Raw genomic sequence first — 18,559 nt, forward strand, 5'->3', positions numbered from 1 at the left:
GCTTATTAGTCGTGATCTCTGTGTGTAGAGGTTTTAGACTAGAGAATTCAAACTCTAGGGGCTGGATATTTATTTATTTATTAGGCAGCTGTGTATGAGTGAAGCAGCAAAAAATTCCAAAAGACATTTCTTACTTCAAGCTAGTAGTTTAGTCTGTTTAGACAGTGGCTCTGCCTATAAACCTTCCACAGGATGCCTTATCCTGTTTTAAGATATATGTCAGAGACGGGTGGAATGAATGGCATTCGAGGGATGCCTCTAACCCTCTGCTGACTGTGGAAACACTCAGCGTAGGCTCCGCAGCTTGCTTTCACACAGCTGAGGGTAGAGGCAATGAATCCATCTAACATGTCTAAAGCTTTCTGGTAGTTCAGACTGCATTCACTTCATGGAGAAGCAGGGTGAGCTTGGGCCTGCTTGCAAGGCTGTTTGTTTGAACACATCCCCAGTTTGTCCTGACCTTTCCACGGTTAAGCACAATGGGCTCTGTATTATCAGATATGTATCGCAGCAGGCAGCACATTCTTACAAATTGACCAACAGTACTCTCTGGGTCTGAGACTCGTTTTGTTTTATTGAATGTTGGTTATGGAAATGGTCTCACTAATGCTTATGCATAGCTGACTGATAATCCTCTGCTTATATGTGGAAGAATCTCCTTAGCTCTTCTAAACACAGTTCTGCATTAGGAGATTGTTTGATTAGTTTTCTTTTATCATCCAATTATCAGAAAGGTTCAGAAAGAATTGCTACTTTCTGAAACACTGTCTCATCCTGCAATAAAGTACATCTTCTATGAGCATAGTAACTATTTTAAATTCAGAAATTATGCTTTAACTCCTGTATGATTTCAAACACAGGCAAAACTACCCCCCTTCTTGTTTAGCTTTTTTTTTTTCTTAATTCTAAGAACCTTGTTTGCTCATGAGATCTTAATTTATTTAGAACACTGAAATCCCTAAAGTTAGTAGATGAATAAACACTTCTGCTGCAAACGAGGTATATAATATCGTGTCTTCTGCAAGAGTTCCAAAAGGTTCCAAATTCAGATTGGAAGCTTGGCTGTGATAAATACATGCAAAAGATACGATGTATAGGACTAACAGGTCTGCAGTACTATTCACCAGGGAACTGCAGGTAGATTTTTATGTCATTTCTCACACTCATGTTCATTCATTGACCTTTCGTGTATGATTTGCTGCTGTAGAAGGAAAAGAGGAAATTGCAAGCCAGTGAGCTTTTCACTTTATCAAGGGCTATACAATCCTTCAATCCCCTATAAAGTGCCAGTCAGATCAAATGTCACAAACTGAAAAACTATTGGTAGCACAGCAGAGCCATCAATTTCAGTATGTAAGTGCCACCAACCTTGAATCTCTATTATTAGATCTTACCGCTGGATCTTTGGCATTAAGTGAACATGATGTACAAGCTTGTAAAAATCACATGGCATCCCTTTAGTTCTTGTAATAAAGAGACTGAAAAGACTTCTTGGATTTCCTACCTCAGTTTGCTGACAGTGCAGAGAAAAAAGAGGGAGTCCCAAGGGTAAATGCAAGCAATAAACTCACTAAGGTGACTGAAGGAATATCAATTCAGTGTGGTGAAACAGCAAATGCCAGGCGACCAATTAGTTAAAACGTGATGCATAAGTACCTGCAGGCCTGTGAAGGTGTCTTCCTCCCTGCACTTCTTTTGGGTCCTAATTCAGCAACACATGTCTAGAAGTGCCTTACTGCATCAGGACCAAAGAGATTTAAATCACAAAGGAAAAGACTATGTACAACTAAATGTGGATGATAGGTTTAGGGACATAGATTATTCTGTGATTAAGTGGCTGTATGTTTTATTGATCAGTAAGGGGCATGAAAAGTGACCTTTAAAAAGTTATTTCTTCCTGCTTCCACTTGAAATTCATTGACAGTTGTATTTCATTTATATTTTTCTTTGACCTTATTTTTAAATGTTGGCAAAGACTAGAATGTTAATTTTAGTATGTGTAAATAATTTATTGAATCATAAGATATGAAAATGGATTTGATATGCTTCTCTATATGAATGATATTCTATTATTGAAATTTATTAATCAGCACATTCCACTCCATCAAACCTAAATTTTTTGAGGAAAAGGAGGGGAGAAGGTGGAGAGATGGTTTGGAAAAATGCAGTACAGTGGGCTGACAATCTGAATAGTTGGTGTCTGAAAATGCAGCTATCAGTGTAATTCATATCATACTGATGAGATACAGAACAGTTGGATGCAGTCGTAATAACAATTTATATACTGTCAATATTAATAGCAGTGTCTGAGAATACAGTTTTAAAATAGGTACGTACAATTTTATTAAGTATAAAAAGACACCGTGCAGAGCACAATACAATATATTTATTCTTTAATTCTGGTAGTTCTCAAACTCAACTATCTTAATTGATATTGTCACCAATGAGCACTGGATAGAATTACTTCTCTTTATAAAATGAGCTTCTCTGGATGAATTCATGCTGTTTGGTTTTAAAAATACAGTTATTTCCCTTCAATGGCTACGTACACTAATCAAACACTGTCAAAACTGTTGGCTAGCCTGCATTTAGTTTCTAACATATGCTGCGATACTGCCAATTTCCCCTGTTTTGCTTTGCCTCGCTCTGTTTGAGAATAGATCATTTTAGTCAGAAACAAGTATTAATTGTTTCTGATTCTGTTCCAAGTTCACAACCAGAACACGGGTTCAGACCATTTCTACATTCCTCCCGTTACTAAACTTCCACTGACATCAGCTGGAATTTCCAACATGCAAGGACTGCAAAGTTCTCCCCTAAGCTCCTTTTCTCCCCCAATCTTTTCTAATGAAGCATAGAAGGCATGCTGAAAATTATTATTTTTCTAGAATTTGGGGGTTCTATTTTTCTCATGTTCTTGAAAGTAGGTGACATTTATAGCCTTTTAGCTTTGACTATTTTCTTTGGAAAAGCAGACATGTAAACTTAAGAACTTAGTTATATATTTTGTTTGCACATTCCAATTCCGTTTGATTAAAAAAAAAAAAAAAAAGTCAGAACTCTTTACTTCAAACTGATTTAAAGGATAATGTGCAAGTCTTAAAAGAAACAACTTACATTTCCTCCTCCTTAAAATATATTAACATTAGACTGGAAAATAAAGAATACAGAAAAGCTGAGATTATGCTATCACAGTAATATCTGCCACACAAAGCTTGGTCTTTTGCTAACATTAGCTTACTACATTTGCAATGCATGCTAAGCAAAGACCCTACTTCTCTAACAGGTACATTCAGACAATATATATTTTATGGAATAAATATATAATATATCCAGTTATAGATTTCTGAATAGTAACTATAATAGATACAAGCAATACCTACGTTTAAAAATACATTCTAGGATTCCCTAACTTTACTACTAATAAAATTAAAGTTGACCTAAAACTTTGTCACTCTGTTGATGCATAATAAAATATATGGAAACACCAAGAGTAAAAAGCCAATTGCTTCTACAAATGGAATACTTTTATAAATATAGTAAATTGCTATTTCCAGAGGGAAAATCAAAAATTATAAACAGGAAGTTAGTTTAAAACTGCTCTACAATATATAGTACAAAGAGGCTATGAAGCATGATGTATGAGTTTTGATGTCTGTGGCAAAATTTTGAACTGATGTGGTGGTTCATTTCTGGAGATAACTAGAGAAAGATTCTGTCCCCAAAAGCAGCCAATCTTGATCTCCTTAAAATAAAACTTTCAGTGAGTAGAGAAAGCCAACTGGCCAATTTCTGAGAGTAAGGAGTGCAAGATTAGATCAAACACAGTTATTTGGAAGCCCTGGACTTTTCTGTTTCACAGGGTTTACCTATCATCCTGTTTTCATTAGGAATAGAGTCACAGAATTAGTACGTATCTGTGACTGCCGTGTGCTGAAAAACCTTATCATGAAGGTACCCTTCCTATGGCTGTCTTAACTATATTATTCTTGTACTGCACATTCTCCAGATGAATTCTGTTTCATGTTCCTGTAGTTGTTTCCTTTTTCTGGAATACTGAAGGACAGCTCTGGTTGCTTGATTACTGAACTGTTGATCGAGGCTTTTTTTTTCTTGAGAATAACCTAGAATTAAAGAAACAAATATCTCAGAGCAAGCTGAAGGAATTAAGGAATTAAGTTGCTGGCTGTTCCTGCCTGCCTTTCTTCCATTTCAGTTTAAAGAAAAATTTTATATCAGTAAAAATACCTTACTTACTTGCTAAGGAAAAGATTTTGGTAACTGAAAAAATGAAAAACTTCACAAGTCTGTGCCGTCTGTTTGTCTCCTGCGATGGCCTTATTTCACATGGAAACCCAAAACTTACATCATTAAATGCTACTGTTTATACCTCCTGCCTAAGGATTGTGACGTAAGTTGTTGGGACGTGCTTCCTACTTGATTTCATTTGGGCAAATGGAGCCTATCTTTAAATGTATTCATGTCACAAACTCCCACTGATTTCAGAAAAACTGAATATAGGGAGAATCTTTTTACCTCACATACCATGTGTTCTGACTACACTGGGAAACCTGCAAGCCTCTCGGAAGCTATTGTCATATTGAATGTCAGCCAAGAGAACGAAATACTTCCTACCAAACTGGAGACGAGCAATAAGGACTCGCAGGTTTCCTGCAGGTTAACCACAGAGTGGAGTTTGGGGTTCCTGTAGCAGAGAAGGGACTAGGAAGACTTTTCTTCACATATTAGCAGCAAATCTCGATGATCTGTTGCAGAGTGGTAACAGACTAGTTGAACTGTGTCCAACTCTGGTAGCATATACCTCCTCGTCATAAATGCTCTGGTTTTTAACTTAAAAAATGTTCCCAGTAACTACAGACTTCTTACACAGTCTTGCCTGCAGATAAGCCAGAGCTGCACAGTGGCTATTATAATCTTGAGGTTACTAGTTGGAAACTGGCTCTAGAATTCCTTAGGGCCTTTCACCTATTTTCAAAATGCATTTTTACTTGGGCAGACCATGTGGAAATGTACTGAAGAATGAGCTCTCCTCATCCCTTGTCACAGTAAATGCCTTACAGGGCCATGAGGTACCTCCAGTCCCCTGACTATTTCCCCTGGGGCTCCCCTCACCCTGCACCCCATTTCTGGGGTGCACAGCCCTGCACCCCATTTCTGCCCCCTGGGGCCGTCAGCCCCTGCCCCAGGGACACCACAGCAGGGCTGGTCTCCAGCTCCCCACAGCCCTGCCCTGCCCAGCCATGGGTCCCCCTGACCCAGGCCTGCATCTTGGCCTGTCCCTGTCCCCAGGGAGGTGCCCAACACCCAGTGCCCCCCCCACCTGGCTGCCCTGCTCCTGGTTGGGGCTGGGATGACCCCTGGGGCCAGGCCCTGCCCTGACAGACCCCTGGGCCCCAGGTAACTGCTGGCCCAGGCAGGGTACTGTCAGCGGGCTTTAGGGAAGACCAATGGATCCTCTCACCTACGACATATGGTTTTGCTGTGCAGTTTGCTGCTGCTGCTGCTGCTGAATGAGCAGTTGCTGCTGTTGCCGGCGCCGGGCTGTTCTCAGTTTTTCGAAGCGAGCCTCCATCTCCTCCAGCACCTTGGGCGTGTAGCGTACCACCAGCTTGACACTGTCCTTGGCCGCCTTCAGCAGCTCCACCGCCTTCTCGTGGTGTTCTCCTTCCACGCTCTGGGAGCAGAGAGAACAGATTTAATAACAAAAATGCTGCTTTGATCTAGGGCTCTGTCCTCTTCTCATACCGAAAGGCTGTTGGGGTTTTAGGAAGTTTCCACACCTTATATTTTTCAAGGGACTGCTGAGGGAATATGTTAAGTAAGATTTATGCATGCTGGGAATGAGTTCATTTTTATATTTTAAATAACCCAAATCTATTTTAGGTTCTGTTACAAGCCTAATTCCCAACCTGTGTGAAAAGGAGGGGAAATAACAACCTTTATACAAACAAAAATAATCTTTAAAAACCCAAACAAACTGTTTGCAATGTACTAGAAGAAAATCCTACCTAAATGTTGGTAAGAAATGAAGAAATTGCAAATTTGAAATGGCAATTCCTTTCTTTTGCCCTCTCCCTATTTGGATCCTGCAGGGGAATGACGTGGTGATTAAGCAGTTGCTGAAAGGAGCATGCACACCCTGCTCCCACGGACAACCCGTGTCTTGGACCGCTAATGATGTTGCTCATGCATTTACCATTGATGTGATACGGGTTCTCTGTTGGAAGTAAACTAGTCTTTATCTGGTTAGTTGTAAGCAATCAAACACTAACAAATGAAACACTCCAAGTTCTTGCTGAGGGAATATATATTTTCCCTCCCTTTCTGGAAAACGTTTTATAGTAAGATGATATCTTCTGTGAAATCAAAAGTATTCCCAAAAGGGCTCAAGCTCTGATTTCCATGTTAACATTGTTTGCAACAGTAAATTTCCAATAGAGGGAGGCAACTCAACTGTGAAAGGAGTATTTAATTTCTACCATTAAGTTGACTGACTGGGTGCTTTTCAGGCATATGGATTATTCCACACCTTAAGAGAAAGGAAGACATTTTCTAGTGGTGTATGACTGCCTACATGTGTTGTAGGATATATTCCAACAAACAAAATCATCTCTGCATACAAAAAAAACCCAACCCAACAAACAGCCTGCACAACTGAGATCTTCACACGGATTTTAGACCATTTAAAAATAAGTGATTTTCTTCCCACATGAAATAAACTGAAGTTTTACTACATGCTGTGTTTTATAACTCTTTAAAACTCATGTATGCCATACTATTTAAAATGAAACTATGCTCATAGGCTTCCAAAGAAGAGCAGCAGCATTAAAAATATTTGAAGCTCAATTCACACAGAAAGAATAACTTTGCATTGTTATAGCAACTGTAATTAAGAAAATACTTTCTGTTTTCACCTCTCTCATTTGACTGAGTAGCACTGTGCAAGAACACTGAATAAGAACTACTTCTGTGGTGCACAATGAGCTAGAAATAATGATTTAAAAGCTTCAAAAAGCATACACAGTACACTTCTACATTAATAATATAAATAACACAATCCAAGCTTAAAACCTTTCTATTTATCTTCCTTCTCCTCTTAAATAGCATTCAACACATTAACACAAATTATTGTTTCATGTCTGGGTTAAATAACTGGACTCGAGTTTCTACAGAAATGTCAAGATGCTTTGAAAATATTAATTCGATTTAGAGAAATAATGAATGTCATTCCAGGTGCTGAAATGATTACCAGAAACAGAGAAAAACTTGAACTAAATAATGCATTTGATTGTTGAAATAAATGACTTCATATTTTTGAACTGTGTGTTCATGGAATTCCTCCCGTAGGTCTCCTATTCAAAGATCTTCAAGAATAACCTGTGATGACCAGGTTCGTTAGGACTTGTGACTGGGATAAGTCTGCTGAACAAGCACTGCTACCCAAAAGTAATTTGGAGGAAAAAAGAGTTTCCTTACAAATATTTGAAAAAGAGGAAAGTGTTGTTGCATAAGAAACAGTGAACGTGTCTAATGCTCCAAAGAAAGCTAAAATAAAAGGCTATAGATGCACAGGATATCTGTAAAATTGTTTTAATGAACGAGTCACAGACACAAATTAAAACCTCTTTCCCCACATTCCCTACCCTGTAACTGCTCAGTGGTAGAAGAGGCGATCATAACTAACACATCCTGTAACCAGCCATCTTTTAAAATTCATTGCTTTGTGACTGTCTTTTGGAAATACTGTTCTCATCTTAAGAGGAACTGTATACAATTTGGCATTGTTTTATATTTTATTTTTTTGCTTGTAAATTGTGGTCAGTATGACATGGCGTGGACATTCAGAGGAAATGACAGTGTATTCATTGTTGTTATGATCAGTTTTGCTGTGCAACAGTACAAACTTAGAACAGGCTATGAACAAAAGTTGTAAGCTCCCAAGCTACATGAAATAGCTAAAATGCGCCTTTGCTTTCAAAGAGTTGGATGGTTCTGACATCAATAAGCAATCATGATTGTATCCGTTCTGCAGGGGAGCAACAAGGTGGTGTACTTCAATATTGCATACAATTTAGTAAACTGTACTTAATTCACAATTGCCTGTTTTCTTTTCTATTTGCCTCCAGCCTTGTTCTTTTTACAGCCAGTATTTTCTAATTAGAAATTAATGTTTTGACTTTGTGCTATCCAGGTCAATGGAAAACCCCCATTGACTTGAATAGTAATGATACAGAATCAAGCCTAATGCTCTGAACTGTAACCAAAGAGGGTAAAACAACAAAAGCAAAGTAGAAGATAGTGCTGCTAAATATGAATCCTACTCTCCAAACATACCTACCTCAGGTCTAAAGAACTACAGTTTTCAGCTGCTATTAATATGATTGCTATACTTGCTCTTAAAAACTTCACTGCTGCTTGCACACGTATTTCCAAGGCACTCCAAATGCTCCACATGCATAGTGGTAGCTGCACAACTGAAATAGCAGAGCCCCTTGGAGTAGGGAATAGAGCTTCTATCAGCAAAAAAGAAGTTGTTTTGCTGTTTGAATTCTTCCACCTCTGCAAACCTCTGAGTCTGTGCTGGTGAAGGACTCTTGCTGGCATCAGTCATGCCTATATAAGGGATTTTGCTGACTCGATTATGCTGGTTGGGGACATTGTGAGGCTCTGACACTCATGTTACTTTAGAATTCCCCACCAAACATGGGATTTAAGAATTTGTTTTGGAATGTATATCTTTCATACGTAATTTTAGATTACATGTATTTATATATACTTACACCTTTATTTCCATTATTGCATTGGCAGATTGCATCAAAGAGAAGGATGCAAAATACTGCAGAGACAAGAACAGCTGAAAGAACTGCAGATATGGTGTGGGGAAACACCAACCATTACTGCATCCAGGTTCACAGACTTGTCATAAATATAAAAGAAAATAATCCTACACTGTTGCAGACAAAAAAGAGAATCTGACTGTTAACCAAGAAGCTGAGAAACCGAGAAGAATATTTCTATTAGGTATCTGTAAACAAATGCTTGGGTGACAAATTAGCTGTTATAAACCTATTTTGAATCCCTTTCTGTATCTGACTCATACCAGGTATCTGACAAATGCAGAATCTTTGCCAAATATGAAAAGCCACCAGCAAGTGCCTTTGCTGAGCCACCTGCAGGGCTTACTGCTTTCAATTTCCTTTACTTTCACAGGGTGTGGGGCAAAAGTATGTAACAAAATCCCCATTTCCCATATTGGGAAAACACTTTTTTTAACAACCAGTGAAACAGCTCAAGGAACAGTCATCCCAGTCATGCTGGGATACCGAATCTGGATTCTGAACACACAGCACTAATTTTATGTTTATAATTAAAAAGTTGGACAACCACCAACTGCTGAGCACAAACAAGTTACAGATATTTCATTTTCATTTCATGTTCCACTGCTGAGCCGTCTGTTGTATTGTACATACTGTATATTATTTGCTTTTCTCCAGCTAAATTAAGAGAAGGACAGAGTGAACTAGTCCCAGCGAACAATGTTAAATTTAGACCTTTTTCCTCCTGTCTCAAGCTGTCTGCAAACACATTACCACTTCTTCAATTTTGCCTTTTTACAAATTATATTGCATGGGCTTAATTCAGCCCAAGATTGGTTTATGAACAGTTGCTCATAGGCATTATTTCCAGTACGCAACCGCAATTCAAGCTTCAAATTTTGTTGTTTAGACTCTGAACACAAAAATATTTCTGTTGCATCTCTGATTCAACTTTCTTGTGTGCCTACATGCAATTGGGAATTTTATACTGTGGGTTTTTTTGCTACATTAGCTTAATATATATTCTAGAGCACTTCATGAAGTTATTTGAACAGAGTATCATGAAATACATTCTCTCTTCAAACTACACAACAGAGTTAAATTCAATATATCTTGACACCTGAAGGTTCACCACTTTCCTCCCTGGTGTTTTGCTAGATGCTGTTGACAGTAAAATGATTTTTCAAGAACCATCCATCAATTAGTGAATATAAACTCTTTTTTTCCCTGCCTTTTTATTCACCTATTGAAACAAGTGCTGAACAACAACAAAATTATTTGATCTACTCCCAATCAGTGAAGTTCAGGCAATTCACTTTATTAAATGTTCAATTGATTTCTTTTTCCCTGACACTAAATAATCTTTTCAGTGGCTTTTCTTTTTTGTTTTGTATCTTTTCTTTCTCATTGTGTTCTGGGAAAAGCAAGCTTTCAGACCTATTATTTCTCTTTTGAGAACATGATGGTTGATAAAAGAAGTGGCAAAAAGCCCAAAATGTTGCACTGATATTGTATTTAAAGAGGAAAGGAACAGCTGCTGTTGAAACAGATGACAACATGAAAGCATGTAGAAAACAGTATTTCCTCCATTCTTTATGGTTTTGCAACAAAGAAGTTTAAGTTGGAAAGTCTTAAATTTACGACTGGATTCGGGAATTGCTCTTACCTGCCTTTGGCGCATTTAAATACAAAGTTTAGAAGGGGGTTTTGCAAGAAAAAGGATTATGTTTTCATTAAGAGAAGTGTAGGGTTATATGAATGAGTATTCTTACCTTTTTAGTACTTTACATTCCCTTGTAAAAGGGAACTAAAAGCAAAATGAAAGGCATAATTTGATCCATATCATGTAGTCAGAGCCTTATTTTTCCTCTCTATTTCAACAGCCCTTTTATTTTTGCCACCATATTGACATTTACAGTGAAAATGCTGCAAAAAGCCCCTGAAGTATTGACTTACATGAAAAACAACTATGGGAAAAATGTACCTTTTTACTGATAATACATGCTACCTGTATGTGTACATTCATACAGCTGAATTTTTCTAACTAAAATACCATAGCAGGATGAATGTCACTGAAAAAAATCTGGAATGTACTTTCCACTGTAAATCAGCACCAAACGGGCTTACCAAATTTCTTGTGATTTTGTGTGTTCAAAGGCTCTGAAGGTCACAAGACTGCACAAGTGCCACTGAGGCATTACTGAGATGGAAAGGGCTGTGTGCCTCAGAGGCTAAGTGCAAGAATGAGTCTGGTATTACACTTTCACTGCAAAAGGAATTTGCAGAATTATCAATTAAGAAAGACATAGCTTCCTTGGAAATTAAGCATGTGGTGTGGATTTGAAATGAAACTCTTCAAGCACCGTCCATTGCAACAGAAACTATAGTGGCACAAAGTTGTCGATGCAGCTTTGCCTCACTGCACCACAAATGCACACTGAAGGTCTCTCACAGAGCTAATTCTTGTTTCAAGTGGCTGCATTTTAAATCATGGTATTAGAACACCTGTGAAAAATGAAAATCCAGATGAAAATGAAAACTATCAAATTGCCACATACCACTCCATTGACCGAAAGCAGCTGGTCCCCCCGTTTGAGCCCTCCATGCCTTTCTGCCACTCCTCCAGGAATGATGCGAGAAATGTAAATAGGTGAATTTTGTTCCTTTCCTCCCATGACATTAAAGCCCAGGCCTTCATCAGTCTTTGGCAGTTCGACCACTCGTGGGTGTGAATGGCCTTCGCTTGCAGCAAAAGCAGCAACTGTTGCCTGGAAGAAAAAAATAAGTGATTTGACTATGTAGGGAGACATTGCTAACAGTTCTGTTGTTCATTTGCAGGAAGAATTAATTCCTGTGAAAACATTTCAGTATCTTACTCTGGCTTTTTCTGATTCTCTGAAAGCATTTTAAAAATCTTAAGTTCCATGCCAATGCTTTTGAGATAAAGGAGTAAGCAGAGGAGTAGAGAGTTTAGGTGACTTGTCAAAGATAACACAGCAAGTTAGCAGCAGAGCTACAAGTAGGCACCGGGAAGCCTGACTGTGTGATGGTGAACATTTATGATCACTAGTGCATTTCTTATTTGCCTTTTCACAGGGAGAAAATTTATTACTGTGAGGTAACATAATATGATCTCTACTGTGTTCCTAGTTGAAACAAAGTGCATAAACGGAATTGTTAACTCTCTTCTCTGCTTTCAGAGGTACGGAATTATTTATTTTATTCTTTGGGCACAGAAAAAAATCCTAAAAAGATATTCTTATTGTGAAAAGCTTAATTTATAATCTTTATGAAATCTTGCAAACTAAATAATTCCTGAAACAGAAACATGGGTTTTTATAATATAATTGCATCAAAATGTGTGTTGAAAAATTAAATCTTAAAACAACGGATTTACAAATCAATCAGAAAAATCCTGGATTGTTAATCTTACTCTAGCAAAAAAAAAAAGAGCAACAAACTGTAAAGCTTGAATCCAGAAAAATACTACATCTTACACTTTATTTTTCACTACAAGTATTTTCGTACTTATAGATCCTAGTAAACCATTAAATAAACAATAAGAAAATCTTTTATCCTTTTCAGCGTGTGTTTGTAATCCAAACTGCTCAAACAGTTCTGCATTACGCTGATGTTTTTTGAGCATCCTAATAATGGTTATGGTTAATAGAAGCTAGTGGATGATGTGACATAATGGATCATTGTCAGTTACATGTTTTTTGCACATGCAGACCTTGTCATCATGCATACATTTTATGTCAGACATGAATGCACTAGGAGAATGCAATGCAGACAGCCCAGAAATAACCAGGAAATATTGCGATATTGAAACATTGCTCTGAAAACCTGCTGTTCTATATGAATAAGAAATGAGAATGGCAAACACTAATTGGATTTCTCTGTGTTGTTTACTATACAACATAGCAAAAATTTCTATGTTTACCTGCAGTGTAGAAAAATCAGGATTTCACACACACATTTCTCTATATAGAACCATAGACCTTACAAATTTACATTCACCATTAACTTTCAATCAGAAGAAAGTTAAAATCTGAAGAACAGCCTACAGAAAAGAATATTCTATTTAGCAAGGAAAAATACACTACAATTTAGTGTATGTTATCTGCTGGCTATTGTACAGCTTGCTTCTCTAAAGCACTGTAGAAATAATTTTGTAACACACTCCCAACCTTCATCTTCTGATACAACTTTAAATTAAAATCTCTTAACATAAATACATAATGCTAAAATCTTAGTTCCATTAGGATTTCAGGGAGTTTTATTACTAACTTCACAGGAGTGGGCCCATAAAAAGTATGTCTAAAACAGAATCATGGCTTTTGTGGGTTTACCTGTCTTGCATAGAATCTGCTATAACACCCTATAAGATGGTGTTGAGTACGAAATGATGATGGGAAAACCAAAACCATGTGGATCTCCCTGTTTGGAAGCATCTTTCTTTGTGCATGTCATGGAAATACAGAGCCTATTTCATACTAGCACATAGAATGGATTCTTCCATGGTTGTGTGAATTGCCTTAGAAAATTATCATTTTACTAGTAGCAGTAATGTCATTGTCTAAGGATATGAGAAAGACGAGTCCACATGGACAAAGAGCCAATACATTTTATTAAAACAGGTAATGCATCGGAAAAAATGGGCTTGCTTTTGGCTGTGGAGTCTCTCGATCAGGCTATTTTTGCCAATGTTCACCCTTATCACTTGCTCAATACCTACAGTTACCATTAGTTAAAAGTGGGATTTTGACTGTTTAGTTTCTATCTATCTATCTCCCAAATCATTGTGTCCTCTCTGGATGAGCTGTATGGGAAAATAGTCCATTAAGATATTGGTTGTTGCAGGCAGGCTTCTGCAGAATGAACCAGTAGATTTGCTTTTGCAAAGCAACTTTTCAAAAAGCATCAGATTTCATAAAATAATTCTCTTTTCTTAAGCTACAGAAGCAGCATAAAGGTTGAAATTTGCCATTATGATTGTTACCTGGGAAGTAGCACTGGTTCTAGACTCTGGGCTGCCACTGATGTCTAAATTTTCTTACAGTGTACACACGAATACCTGAAACACACACGCGCACAGTCAATTACTAGGTCACTTTGGTAACACGTATTTCAACAGTTGCACGTATCCTACCTTTGCAGTTGCCCTGGCTCGGAATTCGGGGCAGCCATTAACAGTTATGGTTTCATGCATGTATTGATACACCTAAAATGTTCATGAAAATAAAATGAAATTAATTATAGAAGCAAAACAAGGACTTTATATTAATCCAGACAGGATTCTTTCAGTTTCTTTCCCTCATAAGACTATGTTTCATTAATGTTATATTCATGCAATTGCATAGTCAAGTGTCTGATAAACTTCTGCATGCTTAGGTTTGCAGTGAACATCAATCTGTGTTTCTCATGACACTTTGCAAACTTAACTGTACATCTTCCAACATGATTCCCTTCCCATTTCTAGCAAGTCATTTCCCAAAACCAGGACAGGTAGGCTCTGTATTATCAAAACTTAGTGTCTCTAGGCAACTGATTTGAATACAAATGATCTGAACTGATTTGAGTGGTATCTTCATCTCCAACAATGGCTTCTTTGTTCTTTGAACTTTCCTATGAATTAAAGATTCAGAAGACTGACGTTAGGGAAAAAAAAAAAAAAGTAGGTTACTCAGCATACAGATTCTGAAGAATGGGAGTGAAATTAAATTTTGGAGGAACGTCACAGTACTGGTTTCCATCAACCACAGCTAGGATTGGCAAAAAGGGCTGGCAGTCTGGTAGGTCAGACAAGGACAACGGGTAAGATTATCCTTTAGAAAGGAATTGTACATTCACATAAATAGCATAAAATCAACACTGCCAGTATGTACAACTTTATCTATTGGGTTTGGTTTTTTCTTTCCTTGTATACACTCTTGGCCCACTTTCTCTGGTCCTTAACTCTCCCTTTTAAACATCTTCAGTAAGGAGAAAGAAAAAGGCTCTCTCACACTTTGTTCTCTAGATTTATCACACTCTAGCTGAAAAAATACAGAATGGCAAAAAAGTAAAGGAGATAACAAATGCAATCCATTTTAGAGATTTGAAATATGCTAAACACTTTCAAACTACAGCGAAATGATGGTCTGACTATTGGCAGCACGTAAGTCATTCTATGACTGAATTCAGAAAAAACTTGGGCCATTAAGAGAACTGGGACAAAGGGAGCATGCTGAAAAGTTTCCTGCTTTCTCCATTTGAAATTAAATCTTGCTTCCATTGGTAAAATTGACATTGATGTCAGCAGAGTCAGGATTTTGCCCTTAATTTTAAAAACATGGAAAAAGAAAGCTCTTTTATACCCTCTAAAGCATCTTGTTTGTTCTGTCTTTGTACTAGATGATGCCATCATAAAAATGGGTTGAGTCTACATACTCAGCATTATCCTGAACTCTAGATCAGTTCAAGGTTTACTGCATTATGTTGTAGGACATATTCTTTTATAAGAACAACTACTACCTTATATAAGAATACTGTGTAATTGCAGTAATGAATCATTAAATACTTGTTACTTCAAAACCCATAATGTATTGAAGCATTGATAATTTACTGTATTATTCTTGATACTTGCAGGTTCCTCTTCATCTTAAAGCATAAGAGCAGATTGCACATATTGATTTTGCTTGCACAGCTAGAAATGCTGTGGTTTTCTATAATGTCTAAAAGCATATATTTAATTATTGATCTATTATGACATTAAATTGCTTTGAAAACAGGTCACAATATGTCAGATATAGGAATAGGTACTACAAAGTTCTTTAAAATATTGATTACTAAGGTGGAGTGTCACGAAGATGAGATGATAATGATACGTTCATGTGATTATTTGCTAGGTTTGATGTCATAGAACTCCATATTGTCTGCATCCTACCAGTATCTAGCTGGTAGGCTTCACTGATATCCAATATTCTGATAACTAATTTCCATACTGATGAAAGAACAAACTCACTAGTGCGTGATTAAACTAATATGTTAAAAAAGAACAAACTGACTCAAAAACTTCTGAAAAATATGATCAGTAATGTCATATAATCCTTGGGTTCATTTGTAAATTCTCAATGCTAACAGATTTAAAATGGTGTTCTGCAAAGAGTTATCAGTGATCATAAGATCTATAGCTCAATTCTTAGGAAAAGAAGTCTTGCATGCTAAATCTCATTCTCTATAAGTAATAGAAGTGACCAGTCTTGAGTATCTGCTCAAAGCAGTTGTAAATCTAATTCTCCTATTTGAATGTTACATGGTGTTTAATGTAACTTGAGTTTAAGGATAACACATACACCTGCATAACTTACTATTAAGCCAGTTTAGCAACCAAATACAGATTAACTGTACCTGTTCCACCAAGCCCCTTAAACTCTTGGTAGGGTTCAGATCTAATCACTGCTCATTCTAGCAACGCACAAAAAGTCCACTGAACTCCATAAATAATTCTTGTTTGCCTGTAAGCCACACTAACCCCTTTATCTACGCTGTTCTCAGCACCACCTTAGCCATGATTTGTGCACAACGAATCCATTCTGCCGCCTCTTCTGTGTACACAGAACAGATAAACTGAAAATCTCTTTGTTCTCAAACTAAATACAGTGGCATTTAAATCCTTTCAGAGTGGAATATAGCTTCTTGTTCAATCCACTGCACGTGATAAGTAATTGAAATGGTTTTATAAAAGCTTTCCTTTCAGTGCCTACTGTTGTCTGTACATCTAATCACAGACAACATTTTTACATTTTTAACGTATAGTGATTCTCCTGGATCTAACAATGTCATTTGTCAGATATCCTTATAAGCGCTTCTGTAGATTTCTTTATTTGGACTAAATATCACTCACTACAAAAGAAGACAAAGATGCAGAATTTAATGATAAGTATTTGAAATATCCTTTAGAATATTTGCTAAAGAAATCTTTGAAACAGTGATCTTTGTTGATTATGACAGATGAATTGCTTCAAAAGACGTCACTGTGTAATATGAATGAGTTGAAGAAAGACAATTAACATATCACAGGATCACAGGCTGGTTGCGGCTGGAAGGGACCTCTGGACATCACCTTGTCCAACATCCCTGCTCAAGCAGGGCCACCTAGAGCCAGCTGCTCGTGATGGTATCTACACGGTTACTGTATGTTACTAGTTTGAAAAGGAGCTGCATATCTACTTTTGTATGTACAACTATTTCTTTTTAGAGTGTCTAAAAGACTTCATGGGTGTTTAGTTGTAGTATTTGCTGACAGACTCCATACACAGTGTGATGGTCTAGTGCCTACAGAAAAGAGTTTCCACAATTCATTAATTATAGAGATTAAATTACAGGTGAAAAGTCAATGTTTCAAGATGCAAAGCTGCAGCTGGAAGGTAAATCGTAATGTTTCAGGTAATTTCAGTTATTTCTACTAAGATTGTTGGTGTCTGTTCACTGAACATTCATTGAGTAAAAGCATGCTGCAGACGGGTTTGTTCACACAGCTCTCATTTGCACTGTGGAGCTAGATGGATTCAGCTTTGTTTCCTCCTTCCTGTGGTGCAGAGAATAAAATGCTCCCATCAAGAAATACTCCTGAAAGCAGGAATACAGATCTCAGACTTTTTCAGCTTTGGCAGGTAGTCTTCTCGGACACTGTAATCTGAAGTTATTCTCCCACAGTACTCAAAAACTACGGAAAGAGTGAGGGAGGAAAATTACAAATAGAAAATCTGAACTTGGAAATTATTCCTCCTTGTAGTGTGGCAGCTCTTGCTGACACAGAGAAATGTACCTTTTATTACAGCAGGAGCTGTAGTGAGTCAGATGCAGTGGGTACTACTGTGATGACAATGGTCCTCATCTCCATGCATTCAGCTGGGAGGCAAAGCAGCTGGTTTAGCATTACTGAAGCATGGGAATGGGGGCTGCCTTACAGGTACTTTAGGAGCTAGCTTCTTAACAAAAAGTACTCCATACAGACTCATAACAAAGCAGCAAGTACTGGGCTGGCCTATTTAAGTCAATGTGAAGCTTTAGGAGGAGGTCCAGAAATAACAGTGCACTTAGCAGCCTGTCTTATAAAGGTGGCTACAACCAGAATTCTGTTTACAACCTGAATGATGCAGCATCTTTTCTGCTGAATTCTTGAAGCTACAATTTAATTAAAAGATTCTGTTCCATTAACTTTGTAAGAGGTATTCAATGCTCCATCCCCTGATGAAATATTATGTAAGTCACAACCTAAGTGCCATAGATAAGCAGGTTAAAGGGTGGAATGAAGGAGCAAGTTGCAAAGAAATTGATCGATGATGTTTAACACATACATTGGCATCATCTGGGTTTAGTTTCTTTAGTTTGTCTGCCATGGTTTTTATTGCTTCAACATAGAAGAGAATTGTATATCTATATTTGGAAGAAGTCTTTCAAGGAACGGAAGACAGAAGCCTGACAGTACAGAGGGGAAAGCTAGCGTGACAATAACCAGTACAAGGAAGACATAATTGGTTTCACTGCATTTATGTAGTCATGTCAATGGAATAGTATGCAAGTGTGCATCCTTGCAGAACTGAGGCTAAGCTACAAAAGAGAATTGTTATTTACTTACACCTCAGTATGATGCTTCTGCCATCAACTATGCTGAATCCCTGTCTTCCTAATTGCCTTCATATGTTGGAAAGGATGAAGTAAACACTTCTCCCTTC

General features: G+C 37.5%; 1 protein-coding gene across 2 annotated transcripts in view; it reads right to left on the reverse strand.

Annotated features, from left to right (window-relative positions):
* Window positions 1-1,984: 1,984 nt before the first annotated feature.
* LIN7A (lin-7 homolog A, crumbs cell polarity complex component) overlaps window positions 1,985-18,559 on the reverse strand; it is a 47,447-nt gene continuing 30,872 nt past the window's right edge. The window contains exons 3-6 of one of the 2 annotated variants that reach the window (XM_030480389.1): window positions 13,990-14,061; window positions 11,396-11,605; window positions 5,483-5,695; window positions 1,985-4,124 (exon numbers count right to left, since the gene is read on the reverse strand). In XM_030480389.1, the coding sequence (XP_030336249.1) occupies window positions 5,483-5,695; window positions 11,396-11,605; window positions 13,990-14,049 (483 nt within the window). In that variant the 5' untranslated portion in view covers window positions 14,050-14,061 and the 3' untranslated portion in view covers window positions 1,985-4,124. The remainder of the gene's footprint in view (window positions 4,125-5,482; window positions 5,696-11,395; window positions 11,606-13,989; window positions 14,062-18,559) is intronic. The other variant, XM_030480387.1, reaches the window with a different exon arrangement.

This window comes from Strigops habroptila, chromosome 3, assembly GCF_004027225.2.
Source record: "Strigops habroptila isolate Jane chromosome 3, bStrHab1.2.pri, whole genome shotgun sequence".
Lineage (NCBI taxonomy): Eukaryota > Metazoa > Chordata > Aves > Psittaciformes > Psittacidae > Strigops > Strigops habroptila.